This window comes from Amborella trichopoda, chromosome 12, assembly GCF_054954075.1.
Source record: "Amborella trichopoda isolate Santa Cruz 75 chromosome 12, AtrichopodaSantaCruz75HAP2 v2.0, whole genome shotgun sequence".
In the NCBI taxonomy this organism is placed as follows: Eukaryota; Viridiplantae; Streptophyta; class Magnoliopsida; order Amborellales; family Amborellaceae; genus Amborella; species Amborella trichopoda.
The window spans coordinates 49358635-49384782 of NC_142347.1; the positions used below are offsets into that span (position 1 = coordinate 49358635).

Sequence of the window (26148 nt, forward strand, 5' to 3'; positions counted from 1 at the left end):
TAAAGGACGTAAGGTATGTTTTGGACCTATGCCTTAACTTGATTTCTAATGGCAAATTAGATAAAAAGGGCTACAATAATTGCTTTGGAAGTGGGCATTGGAAGTTTACGAAAGGGTCTTAGTAACATGACAGAGATGTTGAACTTTCATAAGACACAAAGGCAATTGGGTATGGATGAAGTGAACATTATTGAGAAAAATTCATCAACCGACCTATATTTGCGGCTTGGTCACATGAGTAATAAGTGGCTACAAGTTCTAGCAAAGAAATGATTTCTCCCCAGCTTAAAAGGTATGCTCTTAGATCATTGTTCTCATTCAAACAACTCAGAGTTTCACTTAAACATAAGTCTTAAAAAAACAAATATTTTGGAACTGGTTTATTCTTATGCATGTGGTTCAATGAAAGTTAAAACTTTTGGTGGCGCCTCTTGTTTCATTACCTTCATTGATGGTGTTCGTAGAAAAGTGTGAGCATATGCTATGAAAACCAAAGACGAAATCTTTTAGATTTTTGAAAACTTTTATGCTAAAATTATAAGGGAAATATGAAAACCTTTGAAGTGTATTCACACAGATAATGATGGGGAATATACATAGAAGATATGCATGAAATATTGTAAAAGGTATGGAATTAGATATCATAAAACTACTTCTGACACCTCTCAGCACAATGATATAACAGAAAGGATGAATCACACTATTTGTAGAAAGAATCAAATGTATATTCTCACTTGTTAAATTGTCAAGATTTTTTTGTGGTTAGTGTAGGAGCACTTCATGCTATTTGATTAATTTATCCCCTTCAACTCCTTTGAAGGGAAATTATTTAGAAATAATGTCAACCCATAAAGATGTCTCATATGAAAACTTGAGGATGTTTGGTTGCAAATCATTCGTTCATGTACCAAAAGAATAGCGATTAAGTCAATACAATATATCTTCTTGGGTTATGCAGAATTTGTGAAAATCAAACACTTGAAGACTTTAAAAGAGTTGAGAAACCATAAGCCTTTTTGTATGACCTTAAAGCCCTTACCCTAATTCCTTCCCAATTCCATATGAAAATAGAAGAGATGTACAAGGAGGTTATAGAGAAGTGGCAAGCGATAAGTTTCATATATATATATATATATGAAAATAGAAGAGATGTACAAGGAGGTTATAGAGAAGTGGCAAGCGATAAGTTTCATATATATATATATAGTGAGGCTTAGCAAGGGGAACATGCCCTCAAGAACAACAAATGGCATCTCATTTAAGAAGATTAATTGGGGAAGGAAACCATCCTCTCCCAATTAGTATATCACACTCACTGATGTGCGAGAGCCTGAAAGTTCCAAGAAGCCAAGGTGCATGAAGAGAAGGACATATGACATGAAGATACGTAAGATTAAATCAATTCGTTGAAAAAGAATAACACATGCGATTTGGATGAGTTATCAAAGGGCCGAAAACTATTGAAAAACAAGTGAACTTTTATGTTGAAGAATGAAGGTGAGAGACAAGTGAAGTATAAAAATCGTCTAGTTGTTAAAGGCTTTGGACAAAAAAAAAAGTATTGATTTTGATGAAACATTTTCATCTGTTGTCAAGATCTCGTCCATTCATGTGATTCTAGGTTGAACAATTTGATGTCAAAATTGGATTTCTTCATAGCAATTTGAGGGAACAGAATTATATCAAATAACTAGAAGGATTTGAAGTATCGGGTAAAGATGAAAGCAGGACTAAGGTGATCTAGTATAGTGCGTACTAATTTTAGTTTGTTTTTTCTATATTGATTAGATTTTCTTTTTCTATACTGGCTAGAATACTTACAAGGGTCATTTACAATTATTTCAACTCAAAAGAAATAAATAAAATGGCCCTTGCTTGCTACCACTAAGAACAATCAACTTATTAAATAAAGAAAATGAATAAAGACTAAACAACAATGGACTGCATAAATAGAATAAAGACTAAGAAATAATGGACTACATAAATAAAAATAAGAATGCTGAAACAACCGATCTTTGAAACACCCCACACCGGATCTCCTCCTCAATCAAAAGAACAATCTCAGTTCTTAACTTGGAAAGCTTTTGTTGTCTCCTTGCAATATAAGAGCTTAAGAACTATAAGAAAATAGATCTCAACCTAGTTAACTTGGAAAGCTTTGGTTGTCTCTTTACAATATAAAAGCTTAAAAACCATAAGAAAATAGATCTCAACCTAGTGGAACGTGCTCACCTTCTCTTTCTAGATGGGGCGTGCTACTCATTACAACCCAATTAAGAGATCAGCCTAGTGGGACGTGCCCACCTTCGTTACCTAGATGGGGCTTGCCACCCCTTACAACCTAATTAGGAGATCAACATAATGGGATGTGCCCACCTTCTCTACCTAGGTGGGGCGTGCCACCCCTTACAACCTAATTAGGAGAGAGAGAGGGGTGCCCCCTAGAGAGAGTAGAGAGAAGAGAGGTGTAAGACGCTCCTATTTATAGGGTTTTATAAAAGGGATAGGGTTCCATACATATAGCCATCTCAAAATTTGATGTCGATCGTTTGATTTTAGAGACCAATGATGTGAGAGATCTGAGCCATTCATTATTTAGATCAGCTATCATGATAAAAAAAAACAAATCAGAATCTTATTTTCAGTTTTTAGCCACTTATCCCATAAATATGCTTAAAATACATTATATCTAGTTAATAAATTTTTAATTAAATCTTTCAAAATATATCTTTCACTTCAAATAAAAACACTCCCATATCTTAACGGATATCTTTAAACCTTAAAATCAAAACAAAATCTCTATAAAATAAAGATCTCAAGAGGGTGGTATGTGGCCCCCATCATGGGCCCCGACTAAAGATGGCGTGCCACCTATCTCCCCCAACAAAAATGGAGCGTGGCCCTCCCACTAAAAGTGGTGGCGCCTAGGTCCATAAAAATAGGAAGCCTCCAAACACGTGATCCACTAAAAGTGGCGTGTCACTTAGGGCCACATAGTGACCTTCCATGCAAACACAATGGGTCCAATGGCCCCCATATAAGCCCACATAATTTATTATTATTATTATTTTAAAATAAACATTTTTAAAAAATTGTGAATCAATGACCTTATATATCTTTGAACATTTTAACTAATTTTTAATAGATACAATTTACAAAATAAAATATTGAGTCTTACAATAATTATTCTAAAATTAATCAATATTTTAAGAAAATAAATTTGATGGGAAAATGTTCCTTTTAGGTCTAGGATTTAATAATTCTGAAGCACTACATCTTCTACTGTGGACTATAATCCACACTTGCTTTTCAAACTGACCCAACAGTACCCATAACCCACAGTCTAATGCAAGAGCTCATGATTGGGCTACTAAAGTCAGTCAATAAGTAAGAGCATATAATCTTAGTCTATGGATTAGAGGTTCTCTCCTAGAAACGAGTTCTAAGGTCACACAGAACTGATACAATCGTTGCTCTATAGTGTATAGAGGTAATCTCTCGCACATATGCATGCATCACCCTCAATGGTAAACTGTTTTTCCAATACGGCCATCATATGTACATGCCATATGATGGATCAGTGATGAGGCTTTGTCCGTCGTCTCTAAAGACCAACCATCATATACAAGGGTCACATAGTCTCTTGACTTATTCATCTAGGCAAGTCAAGAATAACCCATCAACCCTCATCGATCTTTATTCCATGCTCATCCATCAAGGATTTTCTAACTCGACTGGCATGGTACGTGAAAATTTTATGGTCTACACAAGACCACACTCCCACTTATTTTATGTTCTACTAAAATTTCATATTTACAAGGGCTTTTAATGGCCACATAAACCCAACAAACAAACCCTTAGTTTCCAAGTTGAAAAACTCGTATGAATTGAAACAAGTCCTCGGGCAATGGTACAAGAAGTTTGACTCATCATGATGAGTCACGGGTATAAGAGGATTGATGCAAATCATTGTATTTAATTTATAAAATTTTCTAATAATGTCTTTGTTATTTTTCAACTTTATATTGATGGCATGCTAATTGTAGGATTAGATCCTCATTGGATTAACCGGTTAAAGAAAGAATTAAGCAAGTTATTTGACGTGAAGGATTTGGGGTCAACACATGTAACCTATGAGATTTTATAGGGTGTTGACAATAAAAAAACACACATACATATATAAGGATTGTCTGACCATTTATCTTTTGTACAAAGGATATTCCTCTCAAAGCCATACTACTGCCACTCCATTGATCTCTCTCACTCTCTCTCACACACATATTAAGTTTTTTCAAATATTGCTCTTCAGAGTGAATTAATAGAATTTTATTGGAGTGGACATGTTATTAAAAATCTATTTCTATACAGAACACAAAATCCAAAATATTTTTTTAAAAGCACTAATTGTTGATATAAAAGATGATCTCCAAAATTAAAGTGAAAGAATCCTCCCAAGTATTTATTCTACCTGAGAGAGTAAATGTACAATTTGCTCCCACAAGAGTACACTGTCACCCAAATTTTTTAAGGATATATAAAAGAAGCATTACGACTGAATTTGATGGCTATCATCCTGAAAAGGGGGGAAAACTTTAAAACACTCCATAATTATTGTACTTTAGTCTTATAAGTAACGTACTTTAAGCTTTAATTAAGGATTTCTAGAAAAGTTGGTTCAAATTATCCCTTGATCCTAGACTAAAGAGGGCCATTGAATGTTTAGAAAGGAGGCCCTTTCACTTGGCCAGAAATATAGTTCACGGTGGACCCAAGTATCTTGCTTCATGAGGATGCAGCAGCAAGAGCGTAGGATTAAGCTGTAATATAGCTATTCATTAAGAAAAGGAAAAAGTTTTTCTAGGTGCATCTCTAAAATATTCTGAAAAATATTGTTTTGAAGTTGGAAAAGCATGCAATTGATCATCTCGACATCGAGATATATAACTATGAAGAAAAAAAAAATTTCAAGTCTTAAAGATAGTACCTCTTGCCGCACATTATGGCCCATCTATTTTCTCGATTTTTCATGCATTTATAGATCTGCTTGATTTGATCTACTTTTGGAGTTCAAAAATTTTGTAATTAAAGATAAAACATATTCTTGTACCCCTTAAAAAAATTGCATATCATGAGAAAGTTTGGAGGCACACCATACATTGATTGTTAACCTCACCCTTAAGAAAATCAAGTGGAATGAGACAGAGTTTTAAAGAAAAGAAGGTTACATCCATGGCATTTTGAAATAGTAAATTATTCAATAAGATTGTCTTTTTTTTTTGTATACGAAGGTTACAATTATTTTTAGCCATCAGATGCCAAATCGGGCGGTTGGGACTGTACCATGCACTCAAAATGTAAAAAAGTTTTTCTCAAGCTTTGTGGCATGCCTTTGATCACCCAAGTTCATATCTAATGGCTAGGAGTGATTGGGACTTGATGGTTAGGGTACTGAAAGTTGCATTAAAACAACCCAATATCGAAGTGGTACGTGGCATACGATTGAGATTATAGGCATAAGTAAAGCTCACAAGATTCTTTTGTAATTTTATAGGCTTATTTAAGTGAGAAGTGGGCATGTCTCGAATTTAGTGTTAAGATGATTTAATATAAGAAATTCAAAATAAAATATTCTGAGTTAGTTCGAATTATGATTGAATTAGAGGCTAAGTTGTAAGCTTATGACTACATCTATCCGAAACGTACATTCAAAATACATAGATGGGAGATGAATATCATATACAATGTAGGAAGGGGCGAGTATAAAGATTTCCCCTAAAAGAAATGGAGAAACTAGGGTATGTCTCCTGCAGTTAAATCCCTTCATCGTGCTAGTGCCTACATTTTTTAGCAATAAAATAGCAAATAGTATGATAAGAAACAATATGTTGACCCTCTCCCCATGTAAAAGTTCTAAAAATTTCAACTTCCCTAGGGATCTTAAATTGCTGCCTCACTACATTTGGATCCATATTTCCTTCATTTGCATGCAAGAAGAAATGCCAAGTCTCTCCCTGAATCCAGTTTTCTTCTTTGAAAAGACGAGAAATAAATTTTAAAAGGATCCCAAGGCCTTGGGGCTTGCTCTCTTCGTGCCCTAATGTTATTGTCCATGGTCTAGACTCTAATCCCTAAATTCCCCACCAATTAAAAAGCAATCTCCCTTACCACATAGATACTTGTGCACAGCAAGATTCATGGTGAGGCATATGACTTTTGGGTTAATTCTAGTCTAGGGCTAGATTGTCACTACATAAAAAATGGAAAAGATTATGCAGCTAAAACTCTATTATTTGACTAAAGCATCAAGCACAAGACATATATCGTGCTTCAAATATTAAAAATTTAAGATTTAGTCATCATGCTTGGGCTCTCTAGTGGGCATTAATCTAAGTTCATTGTTCCTAAATGATTGAATCTAGCCTATCCCAAGGTTTCACTCTTAGCCAACATCAAAGCATTGACTCAAGTGTGGCTTTGTTCAATGGTTGCCTCTATTACCAACATGGGTTATGGTAAAAATAGTTTTTGTAAGAAAAGTATTTAATAAGATCATTTAATTTCGGTACAATGAGGTCATAATCATTCTTAACAGTAAAATGTGAAATTGAGATGGTTGGGGTGTCTTGTTGGCCATGTGTAAATTAAATAATACTTTTCAAAAACTCTTAATATATAACACACTTCTAGCCCGCCAATATCATATATTACAACTAGGGCTGATATTGGCCTTTTGTACACAAGGTAAACAATCTCATAGTGCACACTAAATAAGGTCTCTAACCACAAAAATGAAGATTTTCCACATCTAGGTTAAATGCGTTTTACTTGTGGGACTTAGGGCCAGGTCAAGTACATTTTGAATGTGGGGATGGGGATGACCTTGATCCCCTAATTTTTATGCTTAGAAGGGTGAAGTAGTACCATGAATTTGAGTGCGAGGGTCTTGCTATCCATTGCCTTTATACGTTTCATATTGGGTTCCATTACATCAGACACGTGGATTGAAGACATGTGTCTCTAAAAAAATGTGATACCTTTTCAACTAAGCTATGACGGCCAAAGGTGCTAGGCTACTCCTGACACTTTTACTGACACCAGGGTTGTCGCCATAAGTAGTGATGATGTGATGGTGATGGTAACGGTGAAGCACATGGCGATACACTAAGACCAAATTGCACATTGGCCACATGAATGAATACCTAGCCAGGGGATCTGAGTAACCTAAAGTTTTAAATGATCTTTGATTCACTTTGTGGTCATTTTAATAAAAGAAGATCATGATTTTTAAGATATCATATCTTTTTATAATGGTCATCAGAATCGACGAGGGAGTTGATCTAGAGCTTTTTGTAAAATTTTGGATTTTTTTGTTTTTTTTTTGTCCCAAAATTGATCTTGAGATGAATAAAATTGAGTTCATATTTTCTGGTGAAACATAGACCTCTAACCTATGTCACAAAGCTACAAGCACATGGATTAGTGTTAGCACAAATATGACAAAAAGGCTAGCCTTAATATGTTAAGAAGTGCCATTAATATGTTAAGAAGTCCCAAAAATAACGAACACACGAACATGTCATGTAGCACATCGCATGTTTCTTTGGAAGCTAGATCACAAACTTTCATACACTTCGGTATAGGAAGAAGTACCCGAAAGTACTCCAATAATGAGCAATGCTAATGAATCGGCTTATTGTTTGGGTGGTCAGGGCGGATCCATAACATTTGGTAACATGTAAAATAAATAAATAAATATAATAGTAATATTAATTTAGCCCAACGGATCCATAACATTTGGTAACATGTAAAATAAATAAATAAATATAATAGTAATATTAATTTAGCCCAAAGGTTGGTTAAGCCTTTTGTCATAACACTTGGGCGAAATATTTTTTTTCAAGAAAAGTGGACCACACCTTTTAAGTTCACCACAAATGAAGTTGGTATAGATCTCTCTCTCAAGCTATAAATTTCCTAGAGACCCGGAAACAGGTTGTGTCAAGCCATAGACCTGATGGGTCAAATGACCGGGCTACGTTTAGTCCCAAACTTTGGACCTGACAAGGCCCGACCACTTCTAGACGCAAACTTCGGACTTGACAAGTCGTGTTTTGGCCCACCACACCTTGACCTTGACCTGACCCGGGATGGGTCCAAGTCTGGGTCTGTATCTATCTTGGACCCTATTAGGTTAGTTTCGTTCTGGGTAAGGGTCAACCTGACATGATCTGACCTAATATATAAATATGTAATACATAGAAATCTATATAAACTATATATTATAAAATATAAGATATAGTTTTTCTCTTTTTTCTTTGAAATTTCTAGACTCAATATGACATGATGAATAGGGTCCAGACCCAAGTTAGAGTCAAGTGTCTAACCTAGACCTGATGGGGTTGGGTCAAGGTTGACCGCGACTTAACCAACCTATTTAGAACCCTAAAATCTCGCTCTCTCTCTCTCTCTCCAAAAATAAATTTGGGGAGCATAACAAAAGATACTTAGGGATTACATGGTTTGCCCAATTTAAATTCTTAGGTAAAAGTATTACAATACCCAAGTCAAATATGGTATGTGGTACAACACATGACACCATCCTCCACATGTGGAATGGACGGTGGACGTCCTTTTGCTAAACGACGTGATGCATGGCATATTTTTCCAAACAAAAAAAAACACTTTGTTCTTCTTTCTATAAACTTTTGTTTGTCCTTTTCCTTAATATATAACATTTTTGATGGTCTCCTTTCATTGCCTTAGATGGTGTTATGAGGCACATTGAAACCTTTGCATGCGCCTTTTTCTCTTCTACATTCCAATGTAAAAGTATATACGGTTGCACCATCCTATAATCCAACCTGCGGGATCATACTGTGTATTTACTCCCACGGCTAAATACCATCTAGGTGGTATTTGAACACTCAATTTCGAGGATATAACCCGGCCAATGAGACTTGACAAAAAGAAAAGGAAAAAAAAAGAGAGTAATCTCGATGTGCTTGAAAAACATAAAGGCCAAAGATTGAAGAGAGATTTGATTTTTTGAATGATTGTTTCAGAACTCAAAATCTAAAATGTATGTCTTTAAACCAATTTATGATAATCTTAAAGTAGATCCCAAGATTGAAATAGAAAGAATCCATCGAAGTATTTTTTTTTTTCCTCGAGAGAATAAGTGTACGGTACTTTTTTTTGCCCGAGAGAGTGTGTACAATTTGCTACCAAGGTCGTCCTCCAATTTTTTTTTTAGGGTAATTCAGTGGAGAAGATAGAATTTGCTACGAAGGTCGTCCTCTAATTTATTGTTTTTATTTTTAGGGTAATTCAATGGGGAAGATTGGCTCCTGCCCATTTTTTTCAATAGAATTGGGAGTTACATTTTGAAGGTGTTAATTGGAAGTGCCAATAGTAGTAATGGATACCACGATGTAGTAGTTGGGTGTAGGATGCTACCACTATGACCCCAACCCCTTTGCTAATTTTCTTTATTTTGTGAAGGAAAAAGTTCATATGAAGTTGACAACTTAAATTGTAGAATAAATGTGTACCCCTTTCCTAATTTTCTTTATTTAAGGTGTTCACACTATAGAGTTTTTATCATTATACTCAACAAAATTTGGACACTTTTATATTGGTTTTGTACATTGAGCTTCTTTTAATAAGGGTGTTTTTAGTCATTATGAGGGATATGACATTATCTCCATGAGTGTGATATCACCCACATGATGCATTAAATGTCACTATTATATTCCACATTGGTAATGTCACATCTTATGTAGATGATGTCACACTCATCTTAATGATAAAAAATAACCTTATTAAAAAAGATTCTCATTGTACAAAACAATAGAATATAAGTATTCAAAATTTGTTGGATACAATGATAAATTATTCTATCATGTAAGCACCCTAATATAATTATTTAGTATTATAGTTAGAAATAAAAATAGATTCTCACATCACCCTAAAATAAATTGACGCCAAACTTGAATATTATGAAAAAATAATATAGTTAGAAATAAAAATAGATTCTCGCAACGCCCTATCACAATTTGACTCCAAATTTGAATATCATGAAAAATCAAATTTGAATATCATGAAAAATGAAAAAGTTTGGAGATGCATCTTTGATTGTTTGACCTAACAAGCTAATGCAAACCTCACCCGTACAAAAGAAGCATTAGGATTGAATATCCCATCCGGAAAAGGAGGAATGAATATGAAACGCACTCCATAATTATTGTATTTTGGTCTTATGATTATTGTACTTTTATCTTTATTTAAGGATTTCTAGGAAGGTTGATGAGACTCAAGTGGGCCATTGAATGTTTAGAAGTGAGGGCTATTGACCTTTTGACAAAAATGGCTGAGCGTGGACCCAGACATCTTGTTTTAAGAAAATGTGGTGGGGTAGGTTTGGGTCGAGCCGACCCTGGCTTGGACCCAGGTCGGGTTAGGTCAATTGGAATAGTACCCAACATGCCGATTCGAGGTGGGTATACTTCAAAATATCACGTATGTATATATGTTGGGTAAGGTCGATTGATCCAAATTTCCCATGTTGTACTTGTGCCTAGACTGACCCTAGTCGGGTACAGGTCAAATGGGCCCACACTCAATCCGTAGGTCCATTTTAAGGAGCAGAACTCCGAACAAGGTCGGATTGACCCCAACCCGATAAAAACTCTGAACATCCTCTAAATTTCATGTGCGATTCTACAAAAGTAAAATTTGATTCTTTTGAATAAATTATAGGAAAAGTTACTCATGAATCAGCGGGCTCACCAATGGGCAAGATGGATGTTGTAAAATTTCCATGGGGCTAAAATGAATTCAGACAGCATAGAAATTTTACTTAAAAAATGGGATTTTAACTATTAGAAATTTTATTTTATTTTCATGACCTAGATCATGTGCAGCAAAACTTTGGATTAAAAATCTATTTTTAAGATAAGGAGCCCGCATATGTACAGTATGAGTCGGCTGACTTATGGAAACCCAGTCCTAAAGTGTAAGAATAGGGGAAGTATGCCGGCCACCTTTAGAATAAAAAAGTAATCCCCATATTGAAATCTTGAAGCAAGGGTGTGCTTGAAGTTCGAGAACAATTTTGTTCAATTTTCAAATAAGAAAAAATACAGCCCAATCAATTGATATTTGATCGGTTGGACTGGATGGTTTTAATGGATTTGATTAGCTAAATAAAGTTGTTTAAATTTTTTAATATGATTGACATTTTTAATTATTGTATCGGATTTTATTTTTTTTTTAAAATACAGTCCAATCGATTTGACTAATAAGTGGATTAGATTTGAAATCAAACCCCTTGTCTAATTGGTGACCAGCTTGATCCTAAGACTTTTACTTTTAGTGCAAGAAGATAATAGGCAGCTTCGGTGCTTAAATATAAAATAGTAAGGTTGATCTTTATTATTTTTAATACAAAACTTGAGATATATTTTCCCGGACTTTGAGTGCAATTAAGTACATTCAGTAATACATTTTAACTATCGAATATTTCACATCCGACAATCACGGGTGACTGTGACCTTACTTCATGTGCGTACATGTACTTGCGTGTTCTAGAAAATAAAAAAACGTTTGTAGCCAAATGCAACAAAAGTCGCTTCATAGTGACGCATAGAAGATGCAAAAAGCGCATTTTGACAATTTTGTTTCCCTAGTTTCAAATTAGGCATTGGAAACAACTATATTCAAAAATCATTTATTTTACTTAATATGCCAAGGTATGCAAATATAGGGGGGCAATGGTATTTTTGGTAAATTTCAAGGTTCCTAGGATAGTAATCCTATCCCTTCATCAAAATAACCTAATTTATTATAGTTAAATTAATTATCATTATAATCCAAAATCTTATTTCAATTATTAGGGTTGGCTACATAAATCATGTTTCTCTACCATTCATAGATTAAGGATTCATGATAAGATGTGGTAAAGTTATTTTAGTTGTCTACCTAATGCAACCCACCACTTTTACTCGAGCTTGTGATGAGTTAAAGAGAAAGCTTTAAAAAAATGTATTACCCTTATCAGACCCACATTAATATGGATACAAAAAATAGTCCTAATTGTTTTATTTTTCACAGCTAAAGTCCTAATGTATATGGGGTCGCATACCGCATAGGCCTTTTCGACTTGGCCCAACGTGTATAAACACTTAATATGTATGATTTCCATATTTGTTGATAAAAGCTTCTTATAAAGACCCTAACAAGTCTGCACTTGGAAATTAAAGAAGGGGTTTTGTTAGGGTATTTCTATTCAAGGAAAGTATATGATGAGAAGAAGAGTTTGGGGCCTCACGGTAGTATTGATTAGCTCTATGGTGAGGTCTCTGACTCCATTCTTACCAAAGGGCAGGGGCCCAAATCCCCCATTGACTCACCCAATTACCATATCATGGTATCCATTCTTACTGACACCCCCAATTAACACCTTCAAAATGTAACTCCCTAATGGATTGAAAAAAAGGGTAGAAGCTCCCTATTAAATTACCCAAAAAAAAATAAGATATGAAATTTGGTTGCTGCATTGATTTCATTGACTGAGCTCAAAATTCAAAAGAAATTTTTTCGAACTTTGTGATACACCCAAGCTATCAAATTTCACACCAGACGATTGTAAGTAATTGTGACTTCCTCTTGCCAAATGTAAATGGAGAAATTTTCTCGAACTTTGTGATACACCTAAGCTATCAAATTTCACATCAAACGGTTATAAGCAATTGTGATTTCCTCTTACCAAATGTAAATGAAAAAATTTTCTCGAACTTTATAATACACCCAAGCTATCAAATTTCATATCAGACGGTTGTAAGTAATTGTGACTTCCCTTTGCCAAATGGAAATGGTCTTGTTGTACAAAATCCCATCTATATATGGGTATAAGCAATCAAATTTCACATCAGACAGTTGTAAGAAATTGTGACTTCCCCTTGCCAAATGTAAATGATCTTATTGTATAAAATCCCATCCATATATGGGTATTTTTTAACTGTACTTAATGTTTTTGGTCACTCATTATCCTTCTTTCGTGATACAAAATTTTTGGAGCAAGGATTTTTGTTAGTGAAATTTGTATGATGGGGTTATGAAGTTCTACTTTACTTTTTATTGCCGCAGCCTCACACAACCACATCCTATAAATAAGAATAGTTTGGGAAATTAAGTTCTCTTAAATGGAATGAATTACTAACAAAATATTTAATCCTCATATATCATATTTTTAAAAATTGAAAAAGTTACAGGGCCTTGTATAAAAAATAGGGACCACTAGCTCAAGAATTAGTGGATAATTCACAGAGAGAGAAAGAGAGAGAGGATGAAGCTTTTTAAGTAGAGAGAGAATCAATTATAACTCATTCACATTTATTATAGCATTAATAAGCAATAAAATTACAAAGCAAAAAAGTATACAAAGAAGAGAGCATTTTAGAGAAAATAGAGAGAAAAAATAAAGGAGAAGGAAAAAGGAATCCCAACCTTATGTCATCGACTTCATATGTTCATAAAATAGAATGCATGCACACTTATTGCATATAAACATAGCCCACAAAAGGCGCGAGAAACCGTAAGAAATACAAAAGAAAAAGAAACGACCAAGAAAAAAGCGTCACCCTGATCCAGAAGAGAGAGAGAGAGAGAGAGCTTAGTCAAGACTCAAGTGAAGTTGAGACTCAGAGATCATTCAAATGAAGCTGAGAAGAGAGAGCTTAAACCTTTCAGTGGAGTTGAGAGATGATGTTGAGAAGAGAGCTCTTAAACCTTTCAGTGGAGTGGAGAGAGAGAGAGAGAGTGAGAGAGAGAGAATTCGAACCTTTAATGTGTGTTTTGTGTGTGTGTGAGAGGGAGAGAGAGATAGAAGAGAAAAAGAGATAACCTAAACGTTTAAGTGAAGTATTTAGAGGGAGGGAGAGAGAGAGAGAGATCGTCCGATCGATCGATCTTCAACCCTCAAGCAAAGTTGACCCGGTCCTCACCTTCCAAGATGAGGGGCTCGGTCTCGGAACCAGTAAGGCTGTTCGCTCGAGCCGCCTGAGCAGTCCAGTCCGTGTTCACCAAAGCCAAGAGCATCAGCAAGAGGCAGCAAGCCTCAGCTGTGAGCAACCCAAGCCACAGGCCCACAAACCCTAATCCTAGAAAGAAAGCCAGGCTCACAGCCACAGGCAAGCCCAACAAGTAAAATGAGCCCAAGTTTATATAGGCCCCCAGGCCCGGCCTAGCACACCCCCTAAGCAAACCACACCCACTTGTTTGAGGGCAATTGAAGAGCTCACAGAGCCCAATTATGGGCAAAGCCTGGCTAATCAACCTTAAAATGCTCCTCTCACGTGTGAACATGAGCCCCCACACATGCAAAACCGAGGTGGCGAAGCCCATGGAGAAGAGCCCCAACAGGGCTGAGCCCATGAGGCCCACGATCGTGGCCCTCCTCGCACTTGTCGGATTGTCGGCCCCGAGCTCATGGCTCACACGTGTGGAGATCCCTAAGCTCAGAGAGGAGGGCAAAATGTAGAGGAGAGAGGTGGTTTGGATGAGGACCCCCATGGCTGCCACCTTGGGCTGGGGCTCACTCAGAAGCCCACAAAGCAATATCATGAGCTCATACCACCACCACTCTAGGCACACAGATGCACAACTTGGGATTGCCAATTGCAACAGTGGCTTCCAATTGGTGAAGCAGTCCATGGGCCTGAGCCCATGGAAGGTGGGCCCATGGGCCCCGTTCTTGCACACATAGAGGAGCAAGAGAAAAACCAAGTTGAAATTTGTCCAAATTGAGGAGAGGGCCACACCCTTGAGCCCAAGGCCCAGGCCAAAGACCAAGAAAAAATTGATGGGTATGTGAAGAGAGAGAGAGATGGCTGCACAAGTGGCCAGTGCAAGTGTTTCATTCTGGACCCTCAGATAAATCTTTAGAGGGTGGAGGATTGCTTGGGCCAAGAGGTCAGGTAGAGAGAAGATTATAAAGGTGGAGGCCAAGGATGTGACCTCATGGTCCTGGCCACACCAAAGCATGAACCTCTCCATACTAAGCCAAATGAGGCCAATTGGAAGGCTTGCACACAAGAGAATCAGGATTGTTTTTAGGAGAGTTAGGGCAATGAGGGACCACCTCTTGGCCCCAAATGCTTGACCACAGATGGGTTCCATGCCCATGGAGAGGCCAGTGAGAATAGAGTGGGCAGTTATGTTGGCAAACCCTAGAGAGAGAGAGCCAGCTGCAAGTTGGAGGTCGCCCAAGTGGCCAAGGAAGAGCATGGAGACCATGGACCTCAGGTAGAGGAGGAGGGTGCTGAGGGCAGTAGGACCTGAGATTTTTGCAATGGACTTGAGCTCTTCCAGGGCCTGGGTCAGAGGGGGTAGAGGTGTTAGTGCTTGGTGTCATTTGCTTCACGTTTGAAAATCTAGAGAGAGAGAGAGAGAGAGAGAGAGATTGTGGGTCAAAAAGAGGAGTAGGTACCTCGTCCCAAGTGGGGTGGCATTGAAGGTGGTGGGGCTCCTCAATCTGTTGAACCTTGAAGCCTTCGTCCTTTTGCAATATGATCACTGAAACATAAACATCTTTCTTCTTCTTCTGCCCATTCTTTTTGTTGTTCTTCTTCTCTCTCTTATTGCTATTACACTCCTGCTTCTCTTCTTCTCTCTCTAACTCTCCTCTCTGCTCCTCCTCGTTCTTCCAATGGACACTGCCTGGCTGCCTGCAAAGAGCAGCTGTGATAGCAGTCTCCATCTCTCTCTCTCTCTCTCTAAACTTTCTAAAGCTGGAGATGATTGAGAAACAAAAGGAAACAAAGCTTTTAAGCTTTCTATCTTTCAATTGAGTTAAGAACTCTTTTTTAAAACAAGGGAAATAACTCTTCTTCCTCTAGTGAGAGAGACGTGCATAACTCTTCTTTTCTAGAGAGAGAAAGAGAGATGAGGAGAGAGAAAGGTCAAGAACTCTTCTTTCTCTGGAGGGATAGATAGGTGAAGAACTACTCTCCTTTGTCTAGAGAGAGGTAAGGACTCTTCTTTGTTTAGAGAGAGGTAAGGAACTCTTCTTTGTTTAGAGAGAGAAAGATGGAGTACTCTTGAGTTTCTAGAGAGAGAAGTTAAAAGCTCTTCTTCTCTCTAGTGAGAGAGAGATGTATATATATATATATATATATATTAGTAATAAGGAAATGGGGAGTGAGAGTTCCCAAAGCTCAGACTCTTTCACCTCGGAAACCACTGCACTGTCCTTCCCAATGCTATCTCCTATCGACCTTCCTTCCAAGAAATATAAGTTCTAGATTCAAGCCCTCGAGTAATATCGGATTTCTTTCTTTCTCTAATGTATACATCTTTCTCTCTCTTAATACATACGTCTATAATACATACATCTATATTATATATAGTTTTTTATAATATAGATTTTTTTTTTTAGCAAAATATTATATATAGTTATTAACGTTCCCATGAAATAAATTCTAAATTGCGGCTTGGAAGCCTTTTCAGGGCCTCGAATAAGTCTCTCTCCCACTCTCTTTTCTCTAGTTATCTTTGAATAACTCAATTGAATTTTTGTTCTTTAATTCTCTCTCTCTATATATATAGAATATGAAATGTTTTTCATTCCAAATTCCGTTCGATGTCTTGACCTTTTTTATTTTAAAAATACAACTTGGCATCATTATTTGGAAAATGCTTATGTTTGAACTTCATCTGCCGTAGGTTATCAACCTACTCTTAAGCGGCGTTTGATAAGACCCAGCCGTTAGTTTCACCCGTTTGATAACGAACACAAGTACGAAAATTGGAACACCATTTTTCTCACTTTTACTATTCCTTTTTACAAAGTCGCTGCCTTGCATCTTGTCCTGTAGCCTCTGCAACCAAGATCAATAAAACCAAAAAGTAAAGGATTTTTCTACTTTTTATTGAGGCTTTGTTCTAATAAGGTATTTTGATAAATTCATGACTTAGCATGTGTCTATTTTTGTGAGGGAGTGTCTCAATTCAAAAAAACCTGTGATCACTTCCTCCTTGGTACCAATTTAGGGTTATGTCTCTTCTATGGGGATTTATTTTTCTGGTCTTTGGACTCCAAGTTGATCACCGCAACTACTGAAATTGCATTTTGTTCCTTGTTTTTTTCCTAGTTTCCCCTCGTCATTCGAAATGGTGAATTTTAGGGTTTATCTTTCTCCTTTTTTTCGATTTTCTTTTGGTGATCTCCCTTGGTTATTTCTCTGATTGTGGATCACTGCAACTAATAAGGACCATAAAGTTATCTGGCTTGTGCATTTTCTGTATCTGATTTTTCATTGCGCTTTTGCTACCTTTTTTTTGCCTATTGGATGTTTGAAAACAGTCAGGTCTTGGTTTTTACCATTTTCTTTAGCTATCATTCTTGTTTTTCTCAGTTCTATTATTCTCCAACTTCGCTTTTCTTTTCTCTTTTTATCCGTCTTTTTCTTCTGATTCAAAAAATAAATAAATGCTACCTACAAAAACCCTGACTTCCTTTTGTTTTTTGAGACATTGTTAAATGTTATTGTCGTTCTGTTTCATTCTTGCATTATCCTGAGTTCATCAGTAAAAAATTGGAGTATTTATTTTAACAAATTTATTTCCTATTTTATCTTACTTATTGGGTGTGTTTTCTTTCATTGGGTTTGAGTTATGGGTGCATGGAAGATTCATTCTTGCCATTATCGTGAGTTCATCAGTAAAAAATTTGAGTTTTTATTTCAAAAATTTATTTGCCTATTAAATCTTACTTATTGGGTGTGTTTTCTTTCATTAGGTTTGATCTATAGGTGCACAGAAGATTGGTTTCAATGGATGCTGGTATAAATTTACTTCTAATAAAGAGGTAGAGGCAATTAATTTGATAAGATAAATGGGTAGACGTTATTACAATTTGTAATCCATAGTGTAAATTGGAATGAATCTTTCGTTCTCGTCACAGTGGAATTGGGAAAATCTTGTGATGTTACTTGGAAAACAAAATGAGACCATAGAGTTTCTACATTATAAAAAGTTGAAGTTCTATTATGAATAACGATATGGCTCCGAGGAGCCAGGTGTATTTAAACAAATTACTTTTCTGCTGATGCTGACATTCCACTTGTGCTCTGAGTTAATGTATTTGTTGCTCATGATATTTTTTAACACTTATGGAAAATGGCAAAGCTGCGCTGAATGTTTCAAGGTAAAAATATTTTGTAGCCTCTGAACTTTTTAAATATGTAGTGCAAAATGTGGTCACAATATGGAATGGTTAGCTTTTCAAACTTTTAAATATTTATTTCTAAACCTCATGCTCAAGTGTCACTAATGCTTGAGTTTTCATTTAACATGTGGGTGTAAAGAGAGCAATAAATGGGGATGGACTTGATGACAATATTCTTCGATGCTTATGTAAATTTTGGTATTTATGCTGGATGAATGGAAAGAACCTTACTTAATTATAAAATATTTTTTTTGGGTGAGTAATTATAAAATATTTTAAAAAAATTATATTGCGCACATCTTATCAATGAAATACATAATAAACAGTACATGCAGTTTCCAGCTTTCCCCTTGCCAAATGTGAAATTACCAGCACCACAGTTTATCAAACAGGTTCCAACTTTCACCCAACCAATTCTCACCTGCATTCCATAATCCAGGAAGTTAGTAGCAGAGGTGATTCCCAAGGACACTAAAGTGAAAGTTTATCAAAGGCTACCTTAGTACAAAAATAGGTTCGTTTCACAAAAGAATTACTTCTACTAAAAGAGGAACGCATCACTTCTATTCAAGCAAGACATGTACCTACAGATGATTTGAAAGAATTACTTCTACTAAAAGAGGAACGCATCACTTCTATTCAAGCAAGACATGTACCTACAGATGATTTGATCGACCCTGCTGTTGCCACGACATTTGCATATTTTGATTTGATTTTATATTTAATGGCTAAAAATAATTATGATTTCTTTGTAATAAAACTAAAAATCGTATTATATATTTGTATATAATATTAAAAATTACAGTAATACCCCTCCTTAATATTTAATAATAATTATCTTTATTGATGAGTTTTATTTGGTTAATATAAGTGACATATATTTTAAATTTTAAGTAGCTTATTTTGCATTTACATGTACATTATTATTGAAAAAATTATTCGGATATTAATTTGACGCATTAAAATATTGCAATAAATTGACTTTACTAGGATATCACCATCTCAACAAAATAAAAATCAAATCAAATCAAATCAAATTCAATAAAGAAAAGGATAGAAGATAAACTTAAAAGAGAATTGTCACCAAGCTCCCACATGCCACTATTTTTACCTCTTTTCTCAAAAATCAAGAAAAAAATATTGAGGTTACACTTGTCTTTTAAAATTTGAATTGACGTAACTCATTTATTTATTGAAGAGACAGGAAAGAGGTTTCTGTTTTCTATATTCCCTTTACGGCTAAATTTAAATGGAGCCGAGAGAAAGGCAAACAGAGGTGAGAAAATCAGGAAAAATGGTCAACTCCACCGATACACACCCCGACACGCCTCATGAGATCTGCCCATCTCTCTCTTATAAGATCATCTTTCTCTCTCTCATTCTATACGTAGTTGTCAAGATCGGACTGGATTGATCAGTAAATTGGACTGCTAACTTGTGTCTTGCTTAGTCTACTTATACTGAAAATTGGATTTAGTTGTAAGCTAGTTAAAATCAATATTTGATCTAACTAGTTTGACTTAGTTTTTAATTGATTAGATGAGCCAAACAAATTTTGGTACCTTTTTTTACATTTTTTATACTCTAAAATATTATATAATTTTTTGCTTTAAAAAATCCAATTTAATCAATTGAACAAGTATTAGAACCAATTTTTACTAAACTAGACCCCTCACTAATTTGATAGCTAGTCCGATCATTGGCTCTACGTCTTCCTTTCTCATTTCTGTATTCTATCCCAAGTGAAGGTTCTATCCCTCTATATGTAATCTCTCTTCTCTTTCTCAAGCCAAGGATTTCTCTCCATTGCATCACTCAAAAGCATGTTAAAGAATTTTCCTGTCTCTCTTTATTGCCTCTCAAGCCAAGGATCTACCTCTCTCTTTAATATTGGTATGGTGTGTTTTAGAATGATGTTTGACTATATTTAAAACCTCCAAAGGTTACTCATATTAATGAAAGAAAAAATCATGTGCAGACACTATTTCCACCCCTTTTCACTATTTTTTTTGCCAAAATTACAATGAACACAACTCCCCCCTTTGGACGTTTTTTTTTTTTTTTTTCCTACATTTACCTGCCCGTCCAACAATGTCAACATTGATAGAGAAGAGCCAATCGAGAGTGTAATTATTTAGTCTTGCAGGGGTGTACTATCTATTTACTCCCTTGAATAAAGCACATTTTAGGGATACGTTTTAGATCTCAAAGTTTGTGGACATAATTGGATCTAAATAAAAAGAATTTCCAAAATAAAATATCTATGTACTAAAAAAAAAGGCTCAAAATTGAAAAGAGACTATTCAATTTTTGAAGGACTTGCTCTAAGCGTCACAAAAATCAAAAAAAAATATTTAACAAAAAATAATCATCTAATAATTTCTGTATGGTTTCCAAAATTATAGATTAAAAATATCAACGTAGTTAAGTGTTTTGACTAAGGGAGTAGATGCACAATGTACTCCATGGGAGCATAGTGTATGCTCTATTAAAAAAAATTGAAAACATGTGTGATTTTCCTGATGTTGTCGTTAGACAGGTGGATAGTTGCAAAAGACAAAAAAAAGTCAAAAAAAAAAAAGAATAACGAAAAAAAGAAGAGGCACTGACAGGGAGGTGCTCGTAATTTTGGCAAAAAAAAAAATTCCCATACTTTTATTGTAATAGAAGGGTGGAAATAATATCCACACATAAGTTTCTCTAAATTGTGCGTTAGAAAGTTGAGTAACTAATAGCTAATCCTCCACATGCAGTCATGAAGACCACAAATCTGTCTGAATACATATATAAAACTCTCCTCCTCTCTCCCTGTCAACATATACAAAACTTTCCTCCCTCTCTGTCTCTCAAGTCTCAACACGTAAAAAACCTTTCCTCCCTTTCTCTCCAAACAAACACAACTTTCCTCCCTCTCTCAAGACATAAAAAAACTAAGCATCTCTCTCTCTCATACAAAACTTTCTCTCTCATGCTTGACACATGCAAAACTTTCCTTCTCTCTCTAACACATCAACTTCCCCCTCATTCAACCAGTGTTGGCAAACTAAGGCCTGCCCAAATCGGAACTGGGTTGTCAAGCTGGAGCCACGCACTTGGCCGATCCGATTTCGGTTCGGTTTGGTGATCCGGCCAGGTATTTTAAAAAATTCAATATATATATATATATATATATATATATATATATTAAAAAATAAAAAATTTGTTTGTAATGTAGTTTTTGATGTTTTTTATTATTTTGAAAAAGATTGGAAAGTGTTTTGATCATGAATACTTATTTTTATAGTCTATCCAAATTGATTTTTTAAAAATATCCAAATTGATTTTTTAAAGTCTATTTTTTCACTCCTTGTTGACTTCATTTGGATATGCTTTATTTAATCGTACTTTAAACATATTTTTCATATTATTTTAATTTTTTTTGGATTTTTTTATTTTTTGGGTGCGGTTTGTATAGAGCTTAGGCTCTAAACTATCAAATTAGAGCCTACCTTCAAATGGTGTCGAGAAATGTGGTCACAATACTGGAAACATTTGCGATAGCCTTAAAATATATTTTCATCTTTATTTATAAAGTGTAAAGCTTAAAAATATTGCAGTTTGGCAGATCTATGAAAACTTGAAAATCTTGGAAATTGACAATCCAAAAATGCGTTATAAAATACAGTATTTTCAAATTTTGAAATTCATTTTTTTCTCATGTCGATATATCTTGATGTCAAGTTGATCAATTTGAGGATAATTGAGAATCAACACAACCTCTTCCAGTAAAATTATTTAGATAAGCTCGAATTTGATTGTTTAGAGCCTCAGCTCTATGTAAACTTTTCCCTTATTTTTTTTAACGGCCACTTAGGATATGGTCAATTAAGCTGGCCAATTTACTGTTTATTAACCCTTTGGGCGGTTCACTTTTTGGGACGCTACTGTCACAGCACCCTCTATGTCTATGTCTATGTCTATGGACTTCACTCATTCGACAACTCATTAACTAGTGCCATGTTGGATGTCTCTGGCCAAACCCCACCCACGTGTAAGAGGAGCAGCACACGTTCATTGTTTCTCTTCAGGATTTATATGCACCTCCTATATTGATGAGCCTTCTCATATTTAAAGACCAATGCCCAATTTCCGTACTTATATTGTTAATTTTGACTGAGAGAGAGAGCCATATTTATCTGGTGGTGGCAATGGACCCCACGAGACCTGGGACCTGTTGGGTAGACCCGACCTGGGGTCCGGATATAGCTTCAAACTTTGGATTCAAAAGGTTGCGTCCAGTTTTTTGAATTAGACTCGAATACTATTTATGTCCGAGCACGGGTCCAGCCAGATCTTACCCGAATAATATGTGGGTATTCATAAATGTTGTCAACACGTTGGTTTTTTATAAACTTCCAATTATTATGTAAATCAGTAAGAAATGTGGGTATATGTAATATGTGGGTATTCATAAATATTGTATAATACTGTAAATGTTATCAATAATAATATAGGTATATGATGGTAAAAAAAAAAAAAAGTTCATAATTGGCAATGGACCTGACCAGTTGCCACCCCATACTGTATCATCAACTTTGAAAACTTAGATGCCTAGAGAGAGAAACACAGTCCTTGATTTGATCATCTTGGGTGGCTAGTGGAGCTATCCGAGAAGGGAAATGGCATGGCTTGTGGCGAAACAACTTTTAAGATATGGAAACATGTGTCCTAGTTTGGGATAAGTGGTACGAAATTTAGAGTTATTTGCATTGGAAAAGGAAAACACATCACTTGGAAGATTCTTCTGATGGAGATCTACTGCATAGTTTGCATCCGCAACTATACAGAAGCTAGTGAACAAAACAAAGATGAAAGGCATCTACAAGTGGAGAGAGAGAGATTGCATCCCTTGAAGAGAAAAAGGAAATTTTTTTTTTTTCCCCATGTCGCTAGGAGGAAGGTTGCATGCAATATTCATTTGGCTCTTTCTCTTTCCTCTTTGGTTATTCCTCATCATGTAACATTTCAGACTTTTTGTCAAAAATATATTAGATTCATTGGGCAAAAAGAGAGAGATTTTTGTCAAAAAGAGATAAAATTCCCGAATATTGGGCAATTCCATTTCAAGGGCAACGATTTGTGTGTGAGTGTGTGAAAAAGAGAGACTTTTTGGGCAAACTCATTTCATGCCCAATGATGCGTGTGTGCGAGAGAGAGAAAGAGAAACCTTTTAAGCAATTCCATTTAAACTCCAATGATGTGAATCGCAGCGTGACTTTCTAAGCAAATCCATTTCATGTACGGATATTATTGTAGGGTTTTCGGAAATCCCTTGTTTATGGAATAGGGAATTTCAAATACTTGGATCCCATTAAAGATCTTGTACACCGTTTGTTAACTGCGAAGTAGATGAATAGAACTATAACTCGAGTGCAAGAAATAAAACAAACATAAAAATCACATCACAACAACACACAATTTACGTAGTTCACCCGTAGGGCTACATCTAGGGCCTCGACAAGTCGAAATCCACTGTCACAACGAAGATTACAGTTTTGGGTTACAAGAGATAATATCTATCTTTAAACATCAATAAAAGACTATCATCAATCTTTTTTTCTAAACTCGCTCTCCCGACCTAGCAACACCGACGATCAATATCTTCTTTCCCACTACAATACCGCTACTAGAAAGATAACCTCGAGAGCAACAGATAGATTTTCTTTCTAAAAATGAAAGTGAACCAACCCAAAACTCATGGGAATACATCCACTGTCAAAAGTCATGTCTCTCACTCATCTCCATGTTAGAGATCCATTCCGATAACCCTAAAGGGGTATGGTATTATGTCTTCCTTGATTCTCTTTTATAGAGATCAACTTGAGCTTCTTTCTTGCTATCCAAAATACATATTTTTTTTTACCATAATACCTTTAATCTTTTAATAAAAACAAAGGTATGGTGATTTTGATTATCACCAAACCTAACAATTGTGTGTGTGAGAGAGAGGGGGACTTTTGCGGTAATTTCATTTCAATTTCAATGATGCGTGTGATTGTATTTATGTGTGAGAGAGAAAGAGAGATTTTATACGAATCCATTTCAAGTTTAATGATGTATGTGTGTATGTTTGTGCATGTGTGAGAGAGAGAGAGTGGGGGGCCTCTCCTTTACATGGTAGATGAAAGAGTAGATAGGACAATCATTTCAAGTTAATGAAAGGTGAAAGTTATTGCTCACCAGCCAATCAGTCTCACATTTTCCTAACATGAAAAGAGCAAAGTGGTAAACAAAATGAAAAATGAAGATGAGCATGTCTTTGTCCACTCAGTCTACAAAGAACACCCATTGTTTAAATGGAAAATATTACTATGGGTGGGACTTCTACATAAATGGTCAAGGGAAAATATGCAATAAGATTATTTCCTTTCCTACAAGAAAGCCACGATACATCGAGCATTGTCTATCTAATTTCACATAGGACGGTTAGAGGTGATTGTGGCCTTTTTCACCAAAATGGCTTCAATCCACTCTCGTATTTAAAAAGCCAATGCGCCATGGAATTCAAAAGAAATGTCTTCTTGTGGAAAATTGTGAAGTAGGGCGTGTAATCTTTACCATAAAATGTCACTATCACTCTTACCCGTTAGATGTAAAATCGGAGAACTTAAAAAATGCTCCAATCATTTTGAGTTTCAAAAATACTCCTAATTTCACTAAAAAATCATGTATAAGCAAATCCATTTTTTCAATGGATAATGTGAAAAATGAATAGTAGATTAAACGATTTATAATTTATTTTGGTCCCTCACCCATCTCGAAAGTCGCTTTAAACCACGGAGAGTGTTAGGAATGGACATAAAATTTTCCTCTTTATACATGGAAAGCATTTCGTAAAGCCTTTATTTTATGGGATTGTCTACTAAGAGGCCATTTATTTTTTTGCTCATGGATGCTACAATCATTCTTGTCTCTTAAATTTCAAAATGGGTGGTTATAAGAGTGTCATTGAATAAACACAGAGTATCATAAAAAAATTAGTCGGACTTCATGACTAATCCCAAGCCATCCAATTTAACATCTAATGAGGGGGAATGATTATAACCTTCATGTACAAAAAATAAATGGCCCTTTGTAGACAATCCCGAATTTTGTACAACCGAACCTCAAATCTTAACAGAACATACGTAGTTCCAGTATGGGAATCCGAACAAATTGATCATCCCAACCGTGACGATCATGGATCTGATAAAAGAAAATGAGTTTTAAGTCCTTAAACTAATCTAACTTGCACTGCATATTTTAGACCATCTACTTCCAATGTTTATAAATGGGAAAAAGTTTATATAAGTATGAGGCTCTAAACAATCAAATTAGGTCACACCTCAAAATATTCATTAGAAGAGGTTGTATCTTCAAATGATCATCTTAACCTCAAGATGCATGGAAATAAGAAAAAAAAAAATGGATTTCAAGTTTTGGAAATAATACATCTTGTAATGCATTTTTGGACCGTCAATTTTTAAGATTTTCAAGTTTTCATAGATCCGCTCGATCTAATACTATTCTTGAATCTTTAAATTTTATAATTATAGATGAAAATATATTTTAATGCTATCACAAGGATTTTCAGTATTGAAACCAAATTTCTTGACACTATTTGAAGGTGCGCTTTACTTCGATTGTTTAGAGCCTTGGCTTTATACAAACCACACCCTTATAAATTTGCCATATGTGCACCATTTTTATAGCTTCAATTTTTAGTGTATAAATGAATTTGCAGGCCACAACAAGATTTGTTTCTTACATGATCTGATTTTTCTAGCTATATATTGAAGTGTGGCCTTACCAAATTTCGTTAAGCTTGGCCTTACCAGAAACCTCGTCTTTTATATTTACCAAGGTTTTAAAATTTGGCGATCCACTAATCTTTTATATTTACC

The 26148-nt window shown here is 35.4% G+C and overlaps 1 protein-coding gene and 1 long non-coding RNA gene across 2 annotated transcripts; one reads left to right on the forward strand and one right to left on the reverse strand.

Annotated features, from left to right (window-relative positions):
* Window positions 1–13371: 13371 nt before the first annotated feature.
* Window positions 13372–15796, reverse strand: LOC18435696 (protein DETOXIFICATION 49). Its single transcript, XM_006845738.4, has 2 exons — window positions 15488–15796; window positions 13372–15372 (listed from the first exon to the last, which is right to left on the reverse strand). Exons 1-2 carry the CDS (start codon window positions 15755–15757, stop codon window positions 13978–13980), a joined length of 1665 nt encoding a protein of 554 aa, XP_006845801.1. The 5' UTR covers window positions 15758–15796; the 3' UTR covers window positions 13372–13977.
* Window positions 15797–16865: 1069 nt separating this feature from the next.
* LOC148779647 (uncharacterized) lies at window positions 16866–18092 on the forward strand. Its single transcript, XR_016045462.1, has 2 exons — window positions 16866–16949; window positions 17798–18092. It is a non-coding gene; the product is annotated as an uncharacterized LOC148779647 (long non-coding RNA).
* The last annotated feature ends 8056 nt before the right edge of the window (window positions 18093–26148 follow it).

Bases quoted from the DNA above. Each gene is read 5' to 3' on its own strand.
- LOC18435696 (XM_006845738.4), bottom strand. From the start codon at position 15,757: ATGGAGACTGCTATCACAGCTGCTCTTTGCAGGCAGCCAGGCAGTGTC. The intron at 15,373-15,487 runs GTACCTACTCCT...CCTCTGACCCAG, and splicing joins GCCACCCCACTTGGGACGAG to GCCCTGGAAGAGCTCAAGTC.